We start from the raw sequence: 12,118 nt of genomic DNA on the forward strand, positions 1-12,118 counted from the left end.
TAGATTTATCCTCTCGCACTCAGACGCCCACACACAGCTTAGCTTTGATTTTCCAGCCTTCCATTTCCACTCGTTACTGGTTGTGAAGGACGGGTTTACCTGAGCCTCACTGCTGGGGACAGCAGTGACACCCCGTGCATGCTAATGTCCTGCACGGACTCACAGGGGCGTTTTGCTGGGAGCTGTTTTTCACAGACATGTCTGCCTTCCAAAACAACACTTTTCCTTGGAGGTTTACTCAGATGCAGCGGGATTTTTTACTCACAGGGGCTGGGCAGACGCGCTGGCCAGCATCCCCTGAAGAGGGACGCGGCTCTCCAAAGCCGCTCGGCGCAGCCCTCTCGCCCGTTTCCGGACGCGTTAAATCCGAGGCTGCTCGCACATGGAGGAGCAGAGCGGCGTGTGTGGTCCTCGCCCTCCTCCGGCTGCAGCTCAAGGGCACCATCACCATCCTCCCCCTCCTCCCCTTCCTCCTCCTCCTCCTCCGGCTGCTGCCAAGAGCAGCGGGAGCCGCGCACGGCGGCCGCCAGGTGGCGCCAGCGGATAAGGAACGGGACCGGGACCGGGATAAGGGCCGGGATCAGCACTGGGACCGGGACTGGGACTGGGATAGGGCCGGGATCACACCGGGACTGGGACTGGGATAGGGCCGGGATCAGCACTGGGACCGGGACTGGGACTGGGATTGGGCCGGGATCACACCGGGACTGGGACTGGGACCAGACCTGGGATAAGAGCCGGGATCAGCACCGGGACCGGGACCGGGACTAGGACTGGGATAAGGGCTGGGATCACACTGGGACCGGGACTGGGATCAGCACCGGGATCAGCACCGGGACCGGGACTGGGACTGGGATCAGCACCGGGACAGGGACCAGGACTGGGATCAAGGCTGGGATCAGCACCGGGACCAGAATCAGCACCGGGACAGAGACTGGGACTGGGATCAGCACCGGGATCAGCACCGGGACCGAGACTGGGACTGGGATCAAGGCTGGGATCAGCACCGGGACCAGGATCAGCACTGGGACAGAGACCGGGACTGGGATCAAGGCTGGGATCAGCACCGGGAGCGGGACTGTGTGGCCCGGGGCCCCAGACCCACAGGAAGCCTGGCAAGGCCTCCCCATTTCTCCCATTTCTCTACTGTTATTTTTTAAATTTTTTTTTTCTCCACTTTAGATTTGTTTGTTTTTGTTTTTAGCAAAAATCTTGTTTGGGGTATTTTGGGGGAAAAAATTCTTCAGAGAGAGTTTTGATCCCTTCCCAAGGCTCCCAGCCCTCCTTCCCCAGGTCACATCTCGGTGGCACTGCCAGGGAGGTTTGGACTGACACCTTTGCAGATGCTCTAGGACTGAGTCTGCCAGTCCCTGCCAGCCTGCCAAGTGTTAACAGAGGAGATAAAATACCAAGGAAGAACAGGAAACAAAGCCTGGTATGCCTGCAGCCTCCTCAGAGGTTCAGCAATTGCTGCATCTGGTTTAACACCCAAGTTTTAGGGGATCAGGAAATGATTTGGTTTAGGTTTCCTCAAGTTAGTTTCCATTACTGATAATGGTGGGTTCCTACTGGACTGCAGTCAGCACTCAGTGGGATTATTTCACTTTGGTGTCTCCAAACACAGCTGAAAGGCACCAGCTGACACACAGTTCCTAATTTTGTTCTTTTGGCAAAGTGGGACTGTCTATAGAAGGTGGAACTCGACCACGAGGGAAACTGTTTCCCCACAGAGTGGCCCATGTAGGCATGGGATCAAGCTTCCTCTGGGGACATAGAGGCCACTGCAGATCTCAGAGGGAGAGGAAAAGTGCATTCCTGCACGAGCTGCACTCCTGCAGGGGTGAAGGGGATGATGAGAAGCTGAGCAGTGGCCGGGAGCAGGAGGCTGATGCTGGCCACACAGACAATGTGAGCAGGAGTGCTCAAAGTCCAGGTGGTGGACTGTGGATGTAAGAACCTATCCAGCACCTTCTATCATGTTCTCTTTTTAATAAAAACTCAGACTATTGCAGTAAAACTGGATGTCAGCATTACTACCCATTTTTTTTTAAAGAATCCACATTGCTTTCTATGTGGTCAGCTGAGCTAAGCTGGCAAGCTTCAGTTTCCATTGAGGGGCACTTTGGAACTCAAACAAACTCCCTGGGGAATTGTGAAATTCATCCCATGTAGCATTTTTGTACAACTGATCTTTTAAGATGAAATATAACCCCAATCCTTAAACGGAGTTACTGAAATTAAATATAAATTCAAGCCAAGGTAAAGCTCCCAACAACTCAGTTCTTCAAACTGCATTAATTCCAATTGCTGCTGAGTTTCATTCTCAGCTTCAGGGGTTTGGTGCCTTCTGCAGTGATGCCAACACAGGGATGCAGGCTGGGGTCACCTCCAGGAGGCCTGATGGCTTCACTGACCCAAAATCAGGGGCTCTGGGAGAAGGCAAGAGCAGCCCATGCCCATGGGCTGATGAGAACACATGGAATTTCCAGCTTGCCCAGCTGTGGCTGCGTGCAGGCAGCACAAACAGGAGCCCTCAGTTCCTCTGCAGCAGAGAAATGCAAAAAGCTTTTCCTCTGAAAGGAAGATAGCTCTTAATTATAGTGGACCTGGAACAAGGATTGCAACGTGGCACCAGCTGTGAGCTTTTAAGTCAGCTTTGCCAGCTGAAGGATGAGAGAGCCAAAAGGGGATGATTTGGAGAAACCCCCAACATGAGCTGGCCCACAATTTGCTGATCATATGGAGTTTATATACAGAATTCTGCTGTGATGGATTCTGCCACTGAATTTGCTTTTACCACCAGATGCCTCTAAGGACATCTGCTAATCTATTCAGAGAAATCTCAAAGCAAGACTGTAATGGGGCACAAGGGGGGAGGAAATTGAAAGTTAAGCCAAATTGAGGCTCATTCTTCACACCAGGCATCCTGAAATGACTTACAGGTGTCTCGGACCACATTCCTGCAGAATTTTCATGGATTATAGCTATTTACTTCACACAAATGTACCCAAAAGTTGCATTCATACCAAAGCAACACACACACACACGACAACCCTTTTGCTTGAGACACCCAGCTGGGATGCTCCCAACAGCTGGATTATCCCAGCTCTGGCATGACTGGAGGTGTCACAGCCTTCCCTGGGCTCCCTGGCCTTGGTGGCACTCTGAGACAAGGAGCCTCCTCCCCAAGCCTGCAAGGAGGAAGGAATCATCCTGAGGGAGGTCAGGAATGTGTATGAGGCCTTGCAGGCTCACAGGCTTCAGTCCTGAGGACTGCCAAATGGAGGGCTTGGCAAGCCAACAGTGATGGTCCAGAGAAGGCAATCAGGAGGTCATGGACAGTGTGAAGGCAGTTAACACACAGATTACAACTGCAAAGCCATGAAAGCTGAAGTCAGGCTGATTAATTAATTATTTACAGTCTCAACTCAGCTGGAGTTGTTGAGAAAACCTCAAATCCTTAGAGCATCTGCAGCATTTACCTTTCATGGATGTTCAGATGGGTTCATTTCAGTCTCTTAATTAGTTCACACACCATCTATGTTAGAACAAGTTAATGCTCTTTCTTTCCACAAAGCTCTCAGAGCTCTATGGCCGCTCCACAAAGGTGAGGTTTTAATCCATAACCACCATTGCAAGCAGAGTGACAGAATGAGCAAACACCAGCCCTGCAGCCAGCCAAGGAGCTCTCTCTGGGTGCAGCAGTGTCCTTCAGGAGCAGGCAGAAGCCACCTCTCAGCACCCAGCCTGCAGTGCCCTGCTCTGCTCAGGGGGTGACAAGGCTGGCACCAGGAGCTGGTGCCTGTCCCTGATGCTCCTGAAGCCAGGATTGACTTTGGGATGATGCAGCAGGGGAAGGAAAGGGGAGCTGAGCAAATTATGGATGCAAGAAATGTAAATAAACTCCCTGATCATCCCAGCCAGGGTCTCTGTGCATTTCAGGAACAACAGTTTGATGTATTTGTCTAGCTTGGACTCCAGGACTGATGCTGCTCACCCTGCCAGCCATCTGCCACATTGCTTTGAGTTCTGCAGGCCAGGAGAACATGCTCCCACACCACTGACTGTCTGCTACCCTCCATTCTGACAGAAAAGCTTTAATACTGACAGAGGTCAACAGCTTTAACACCTGACTTCAGCCCAGGCTGAGCAGGACTTAAACAGCCCTTGTCAGTGAGTCAAGAGCTGGACACTGCCACCAACCTCTGACCAGGAGGAAGCATTTTCCCCAAGGAACTGTATCAGCTTCTCTCCCTTAATCCTGAATGACATCAGTGGTCTGAAATGGGAACCTACCTGCAGGTACAGAGGCCTTGGACCTCCACATACACCCTGGCTGTAATCATCACTGATGTGCCTTAAATGAGGAATTCTCATGGAAAACAGCAGCCAAGAAAACAAAATAATCAACAAAACCCCCACACAGCTTCCAAGCCCAGAGGAATAAGACACAACAAACCCCAACACAGAGCAGGTAAAAGGGTGAGACTGTCACTGCACCAGCCACACCACGCACAACGCTTTGATTAAGCCATTGACAAATCTGCTTTAGGGCAGAGAAATTTGGAAACATCAGGCAATCAAACTGTGAAGTCTGTGAAAGAATGTGATTAATGCAAAAATGTGATGAAACTAATGTGCTTGGCTCCAGAATTTCATGGCACACCCTATACTGGAACCAAATCTGATGGCTTCTTGGCGAGCAGTGCCCCTCTGTGCTCCCCAAACAGGGTTATCCGTGTCCTCTTTGTTTTCCAGGTCTGAGCAGAACACAAAGCTTTTATTGGAGCTACATTTCTAAGGATGTGTTTCCCAGGATATGTACCCATAAAAAGAGACGTGTACATGCATATATACTCTGAATAATTGCACAGAATTTCACTCTTCCCTCCTGAGACATAAAAGAGCCAAGTGTTATTAAATTTACGGCGAGTTCGTTGTAGTTTTCACATAATTTTCTTGATGCACTGCAGATTTTTTAACAGGCTGCTGCTTCCTTTCCTGTTTAATGTTAAGGCACTTGTCCAGTCTCAGCTATACCAACATCCTGGATTTCTGTCTAAGTTTATCAGCCCCAGGGGCAAATGTGTCATTTTCTCTCCTCCTCTGGTCCCCAGCTTTGTGTGGAAAAGGAATACACGGGCCTGCAGAGTTCAGGATGCAACAAAGGACTGCAAACTCAGATTACCAAGGCTGTGGTCAGCACAAGGCTGATCTTTCATGGATGGCAGACAAACATCAGGATGCACTCCGTGGCTGTGACCTCCAATTACAGAAGGCTGGGCTTGACACCAGCATCCAGGCAGGGGCAGAGGGCAGGAACAGAAGCAGACCTGGCATTTGTTGACTCACATTTGGTATTGTGGCTTTTGCAGCTAATTTTCTCTTGGTTACAAGCTCACTTTATGTCTAATTTTTCTTTCATTGCAAAAAGATGTTGGTGTGCACATTGGAATGTGCTCTCCAGGGGAAGACACACGATATAACTGTGATGCAAAGGAAAATATTATACACCAAGGCAGATGCAGAGGGGTTCAAAGAACTGCCTGTCTGAGGGCAAACTTCCCTGTCACTCTGCACACCTTCTCTAAGCAGCCTTCTCTTTAGGCTGCAAAGTTCAAAACTGTAGGAAATGATGCTCAGTTCAACACACTCAGTTCCATGGAGCCACCCGTAAGCTACAGCACCCCACTGTGCCCTGACCAAACATGGAGATGGGTGTACCACACACACAGGCTCTTTGCAAGTGAGCAGGTACCTATGAACAGCCCTAGAACATGCAAGAACATAGGTACAGTGTGCAGAGGAGACCTCTTTGGGGACAGTCTGGGCAGCTCTCACAGGAGTGTTTAATAGTGGACAGAAAGTGTGTGCAGATGCAAGCTGAGTTGGATGGACAAATGACTCCTTCACAGGATGTGAGAGACACTGTGCTCTGAACACACAGCAAAGGAGCAAAACCAGCCCCAGATACTCACACATGGGTTTGAGCTGCCCGATGAGCTCCTCTTTTGTCCACTTTGCCCATTCCTTCTTGTCGGTGTTGATGGAGCACAGGATGGGCCCGCAGGGTTTGCCGCAGTCCTCGATGGCCGGCACGTTCAGGTAGTGCACCAACACAATGTCTGGGTTCTGCAGGGACAGCACAGCAAGGGTTACGTTGCTGGGGCCAGCACTCTCTGCATTTAACTTCCTAATTAAATCTGGGACAGCAAACATCATGAGCAGACCCTAGATTGTATGGGATTTCCCCGAGATAGGAGCTGTTCTTTGAAAGAGGAGTGGGTCACAGTTTGCACATGGCTTCCCCCATCCTGAGGTGCTTGCAACTCTCCTGCTCCACTGGTATGTTCAGCATGAACCTCTTTTCCAACCCTTGCAACACCAAATACCTGGAGTATTCCTATGAACATCACTGACAATGAACACTAGGTAATATGCTTTGGTTTAAAGGACCTTTTGTTCATCGAGACAATGCTTCCATCAGTTCTGGAGCACATCAGTTTTTTCTGAATATACAGAGAGTCACCTGAGAACATCAGGAACAGCCACACTTTCCATACAGGAGGGAAGAGCCAAGGGGACTCACAAACAGTATCACAGAGCACCCCAAACACGGCCTCTTTATAGACAAGCCTGTAATTCCTTGTCTTTTGAAGATGTTTGCAAACTGTAGAGGGTTGGGACTGGAAAAGCCCCTTGCAGGACAGCTGCAGGAGGACAGAGGTGCTGGCTCCTGCAGGGTGATCCCACAGCTGATCCTGCAGGCTGATCCTACTGGTGGATCATGCAGCTGATCCTGCATGTGGATCCCACAGCTGATCCCACAGCTGATCCTGCAGGGTGATCCCACAGGTGGATTCCACAGCAGATCCCACAGCTGATCCCACAGCTGATCCTGCAGGCTGATCCTACTGGTGGATCCCGCAGCTGATCCTGCATGTGGATCCCACAGCTGATCCCACAGCCGATCCCACAGCTGATCCCACAGCTGATCCCAGAGCTGATCCTATAGCTGATCCCACGGCTGATCCCACAGCTGATCCCACAGATGACCCCGCTCCCCTCTCCCCGTGGGACAGACCCTGCCCTGGTGCTCTGTGGTGCTGTCCCACCACACCTGGAGCAGGAGCTGAGCTCTGTCCCCACCCTGTGAGTAAATGAATCATCTTAACAGCAGCAGCAACAACTCTGCCAGTTCCCCAACAGCGTCCCAGGGAGATTGTTCAATAGATAATAACAAGATCGAGGAGATGATTTCTTTCCCCTAAGTCATTTACTCCTAAGTTCGCAAACTTTAATGACTGCTTTGGAATTATTTATAAAAATAAATAGGATAATGGTGTAATTAAAACTCTAATGTTTCATTAATGCTGTTAGAGCCCTGTTCCGAGGGGGAGTGGGAACACAACCCATCATCCACTTGCACAGGTTGTGCTGATGGGAGCAGTTGCTTATGAAACCAGGGGAGAGCTGGAGCAGGACAGGGACACCTTCACCAAGGAGACCTGAGGAGGGAACTTCTGGTGGGCAAAGCCCAGCACTGAACCCAGCACGCTGGAGCTGCCCCCAGAGCAGCCCAGGGCAGGGGCACGGGGGCACCCAGCACAGCTGTTGAGGTGACCATGACCCCTCTAGTGCACCCTGCACACACAGGGAGCATCCTGCACATCCCCAGGACTGGGGGGCTGGCCATGGCTCCCAGCTCCTCCAGGCTGGCCAAGAAGGGGCTGGCAGTGGGGTGTACAGCAAGAGGAAAAGCAGAGCAACCCCACAGAGCATCCCCTCGGTGACCAGATACATCCCTCTGTCTGGAGGACAAGCTCAAAAGAGCTTAGGGAAAATTTCCTTACGTTAGGAAAATATGCAAGCAGGAACTTGCATTTTCTCCCTCTATGGATAGAACTGCAAGCAGGGGATTCTCAGTGAAGATTCTGTGAGAAAGCAGTATCAAATTCCTGCAGCCAGTGCTAAAAGAGCTGTACTGCACAGGGAAGAGGCAAAGAAACCTTGTAAGGATCAGCTAAGAATTTATTTCAGAGTGGTTTTGGGAAGTGCAAAGCAAAGAAAACTTTTGGCTCTTCTATTCCCAAGATTCTTCTGCCTTAGGCTGTAAATGCAAGATGTGGCCAGGGGTGTGTGTTCTATTGCCATCTCTCAGAACCACGTGGGGCTGTTATAATTTATCTCTTCCACAACCCATCCTCTCCCCAGGAGATCTCTGCTGTCCATGGCCAGTGAGTGTCCCTGCATGGCTGATCCAATCCCATCATCCCATGGGGAGATGCTCCGCCCAGGGGAGGAGCCAAGCATTCCTACCTGGGTACAATCTGAGGGTTGGAGCACCACAGCAGCCTTTGCCCAGTGCATTGCCAGAGGAGCAGCTTTCTCCTCCACTGCATTCCCAAAGGAAGGTCAGGCCCATCTACACCACCACTGGACCTTCAGAGGAAAACTCCATCCTTCTCCAGGATCCCTGCTCCAGCAGAGCCACAGCTGGCACTGCAGGAGGGCTGAGCCCCCATGGGATGGGGCTGTGCCACCACCCTGACACACAGGAGGTCAGGTCGATTCTGACTCTCTCAGTGTTATTTTGTATTACTGCAAATTTATTTTGTTTTTAATTTTTATTTCTCCTAATAAAAAACCTGTTATTCCTACTCCCATATCTTTGCCTGAGAGCCCCTTAATGTCAAAATTAAAATAAATCAGAAAGAGGAGATTTACATTTTCCATTTCAAGAGAGGCTCCTGCCTTCCTCAGCAGACACCTGTCTTTTCAAACCAAGACATCTTCTGAGACAAACAACTGGACCTTTTGTGTCCAATTGTGAGGTGTTCAAAACCTTTGTGAGGTGTTCAAAACCTTCTTTTTCACAGGCACATCTGCCCCAGATAGAGACAGCCAGAGGACACAGAAAACCATCACAACCTCTCATCCTACAAAGGGGATGTCTGAAACATCACAGCTCTCATGCATAACTCAGAAGAGGTTCAGATAGTAAAAATGATTACCCCACACACCCAAATAGTCTCCATCAGCTAATTTAACATCATTAGTGATCTAGATGATGAAGTAATAAAAAGTAATATGCTTCAGAGATTTCATGTAAATACACTTCTTGCTCCCAGGGAGGTTCCAAAGAAGGGAGCAAGGACACAGCAGTGGGTGATGTGGCAGTTCTGCAGGTGCTCCTGCCTCCCTCTCAGGTGAGCTGTATTTTTCACAGCCTGACAGTGCTGGGTTGTCACCAAGCAGGACAAGATTATGGGGCCTCCTGGCTTCAGTGCAGCACAGGCAAGTGGACCTCAGCAGTGGAACTGGTACTGAAATTTATACTTTTTATACATAAAAGCATATAAAACAAGCACAAACCAAGCAGGTTTGTTCCTTATGCCTGCATCTAAAAGCTGACCTCAGAATGACAGATCTCATGAATGCCAATCTACTTGATGAACTGAAATGTTTTGACACTGAAATGAACAGCATACATATGTTTTGGAAAACTCATAATCAGCAGCAAATCACTATTTGTGATGACCTACCAGGAAAGCAAGAGCAAGATGTGAAAGGAAAAATACAAATATAACTTCTACACAGGAAAGGCATCAGGAGAGTGGACACACCAGGGCAGAAACCCTACAGTGGGGTGGTAAGGGGGAATGAGGGGAGCCCTGCACTGGGCTGCAGATGGCTCTGGAAATATTCCTGCTGGAAATGGTCCCAGTCAAATCCTGCCCATCATCCCAGTGCCTGCAGCCTCCGCAGAGTTGCTCTGCTTCCCCCAAACCCAAGTTAAAGGTGCTGCCATCTGTCCCTGACCTGGACAAGGCTCCTTGGCTTCTCCTGCCTCCACTGCTGCTGGGGGTAAGCAGGAGATGGTGCAACAAGTGGTTAAACACAACAAGTCGTTGGTTTTGATGAAGAAAAATGCAACTGCAACATCTGTCTGACTCTTGTTTGAAGCTTCATCAGCACTAAGTGGTCAATAAATCAGACTGGCATGGCGTTACATTTCTGCCATGGCTTAACCATTAATCTAATGCCAGTTCTCATGAAAAATGAAGGAGAAAAACTTGGTGATGGTGAAAGTGTACACATTATTCAGAAAGTGATAATGGCACAAAATGGTGCTGCAGCCCTTCATCCCAGTGGCTGGAGCAGCCTGGCAGCCTCCTCTGCTGCCACCACACACCATGGAAATTATCTGAGTGAAACAGGGATGGTTTGTTCCACCAGCCTGCTCCACGTGGGGATTTTTCGCAGGAGCAGAAACACCAAACTGGAACAGTTCTAGCAGGTGGGGGGCTGTGGGCAGCCAGCACAGGGCTGACCAATGCTGGGGTGAAGGAATGGTCAGTTCCTGCAGAGTTCCACCATGGCTCAGCCACAGGGGAAACTCATTTCAGCAGCCACCTTTTGCTTCTTCTTCTTCTTCACTTCCCAGAGTCCCCTCCAAGGGAAGTCTCCCTTCTCAGGGAGAATAATCACAAACACCTTCTGCCTCACCAAAGCATGCTGGTTCGGTTCTCTTCTTCTATTTTTCTTTTAAAAGCAAAAATCAAAAGCCATTTCTGGCCAGCTTCCAGCTGCTCTTCAGTTGCTCAGCCAAGGCAATCAGCTCAAGGCAAAATCTCACTGGCAGGGGCTCCCAAATCACCGATGACCACAGCTGAAGATAATTTTCTTTGGAAAAATACCTCTGAGCTGAAAGTTTTGCATTTGTACTCCCTGCTGGAAGGATGAAAGGAAGTAAATTATCCTCAGGTGTTAAGAGATCAGTGAGTTTAATCTCAGCCAAGGAATTACCCCCAAATGCAGCCACTTGCCCTGGCTGGCATTGGACATTTGTGTCAGTTCTGTTGTGTCAAACCTGTGAAGCCCCACACGTGGTGAAACCATCCTGTTCCAGCTCTAATGGCTACACCACGAAGCAGGAGGGTGGGAGGGTGACAGTGGGATGGATAGGCAGCTCCTGTGCCCCACTCCCTCCCTGCTCACCCCCAAAATTATGACAGGCTTTTTCTTTTCCAGCAACTATTCATTCATGAGGTTTACTTTGTATTTCTCAAACAATCCAAAAGGCCGAAAAGAAAATCTCAGCTTTCTGGGAAGATAATTTCACATCCATTGCTGTGGGGTGACTATTAATATTAATATTTGGATTAATATTTGACAGATTATCACCTCCAAAAAAAGCTAATATAAAGAGGTCCCATAAAAAGCTAATATAAAGAGGTTTCTGTGCTTTTGAAGGGCTACCATTACATGATGCTTTAGTACCCACAGGTAACTCAGGGACAGGTACTGGGAGTGCCTGTGTATCATCTGTATGTTATCTAAAAATCAAACCAGTGAATGAAACTATTCCCAGACACATGGATGACAGAATCTTCTGCTATTTATATCAATGTCTTTCTGGATGGTTTTCTCTGGATTTTCAAAGGTTTAAGAGCAGGGTCTGAGATACCTGAAGAAAAAAGGCACAAATACATGACACACACACTGAAGTAGTGGAATTTTTTCAGAGAGCAAATGCTAGCTTTGGGCAGATTATTGGTTTGAATCCCAGCAATTTCTTTATCCTTGAACTAATTTCTAATTGAGGTCATGCTATGGAAGGCAACCTGGTGGCTGATGCCTTAGAATATATTAATCTTCCACACTAACTGTGAAAACAAAAAAAAAAAAAATTCCACTGCCTTTGAGCACACAACCTACTGCCTTAATTTATCTAGAGCTGGGCATGTTTAATTAGGGAGAACGAGCCAATTACCAGAGACATTGCACAGCCCTGGCACCTGAGCTGGAGCACTGGAGCACAGGGAAGAGAGTGGGACCCCAGAGCCAGACACAAAAGCAGTTGTTGTGCTGCAGAGCAGGACTGCTTCTGCTGGAAAATCCCTTTCAGCTAGCACAGCACCTTGAATTAACCTTGTCCCCTATGGCTCCAGCTGACAAAAGAGCTGCTGGAACTTCTGGCCCTTCCTCAGGAAGAGAAGATGCTTGGAGTCAGCCAGGCAGGGAGACATTGGTGCATGTGTGGATTTAAATGGAGTTAAACCCTGACACTCACTCAGGATCTCGTGCCACTTGTCACTGTCCTTGCCTGGGTACA

General features: G+C 49.1%; 1 protein-coding gene across 6 annotated transcripts in view; it reads right to left on the reverse strand.

The window, feature by feature from the left end:
• The window catches only part of CAMTA1 (calmodulin binding transcription activator 1), a 249,553-nt gene that overhangs the window by 51,369 nt on the left and 186,066 nt on the right, over positions 1-12,118 (reverse strand). For all 6 annotated transcript variants that reach the window (XM_077190355.1, XM_077190354.1, XM_077190357.1 and 3 more), the window contains one exon: positions 5,979-6,132. In XM_077190355.1, coding sequence (XP_077046470.1) covers positions 5,979-6,132 — 154 coding nt within the window. The remainder of the gene's footprint in view (positions 1-5,978; positions 6,133-12,118) is intronic.

Source organism: Agelaius phoeniceus, chromosome 24, assembly GCF_051311805.1.
Source record: "Agelaius phoeniceus isolate bAgePho1 chromosome 24, bAgePho1.hap1, whole genome shotgun sequence".
Classification (NCBI taxonomy): domain Eukaryota; kingdom Metazoa; phylum Chordata; class Aves; order Passeriformes; family Icteridae; genus Agelaius; species Agelaius phoeniceus.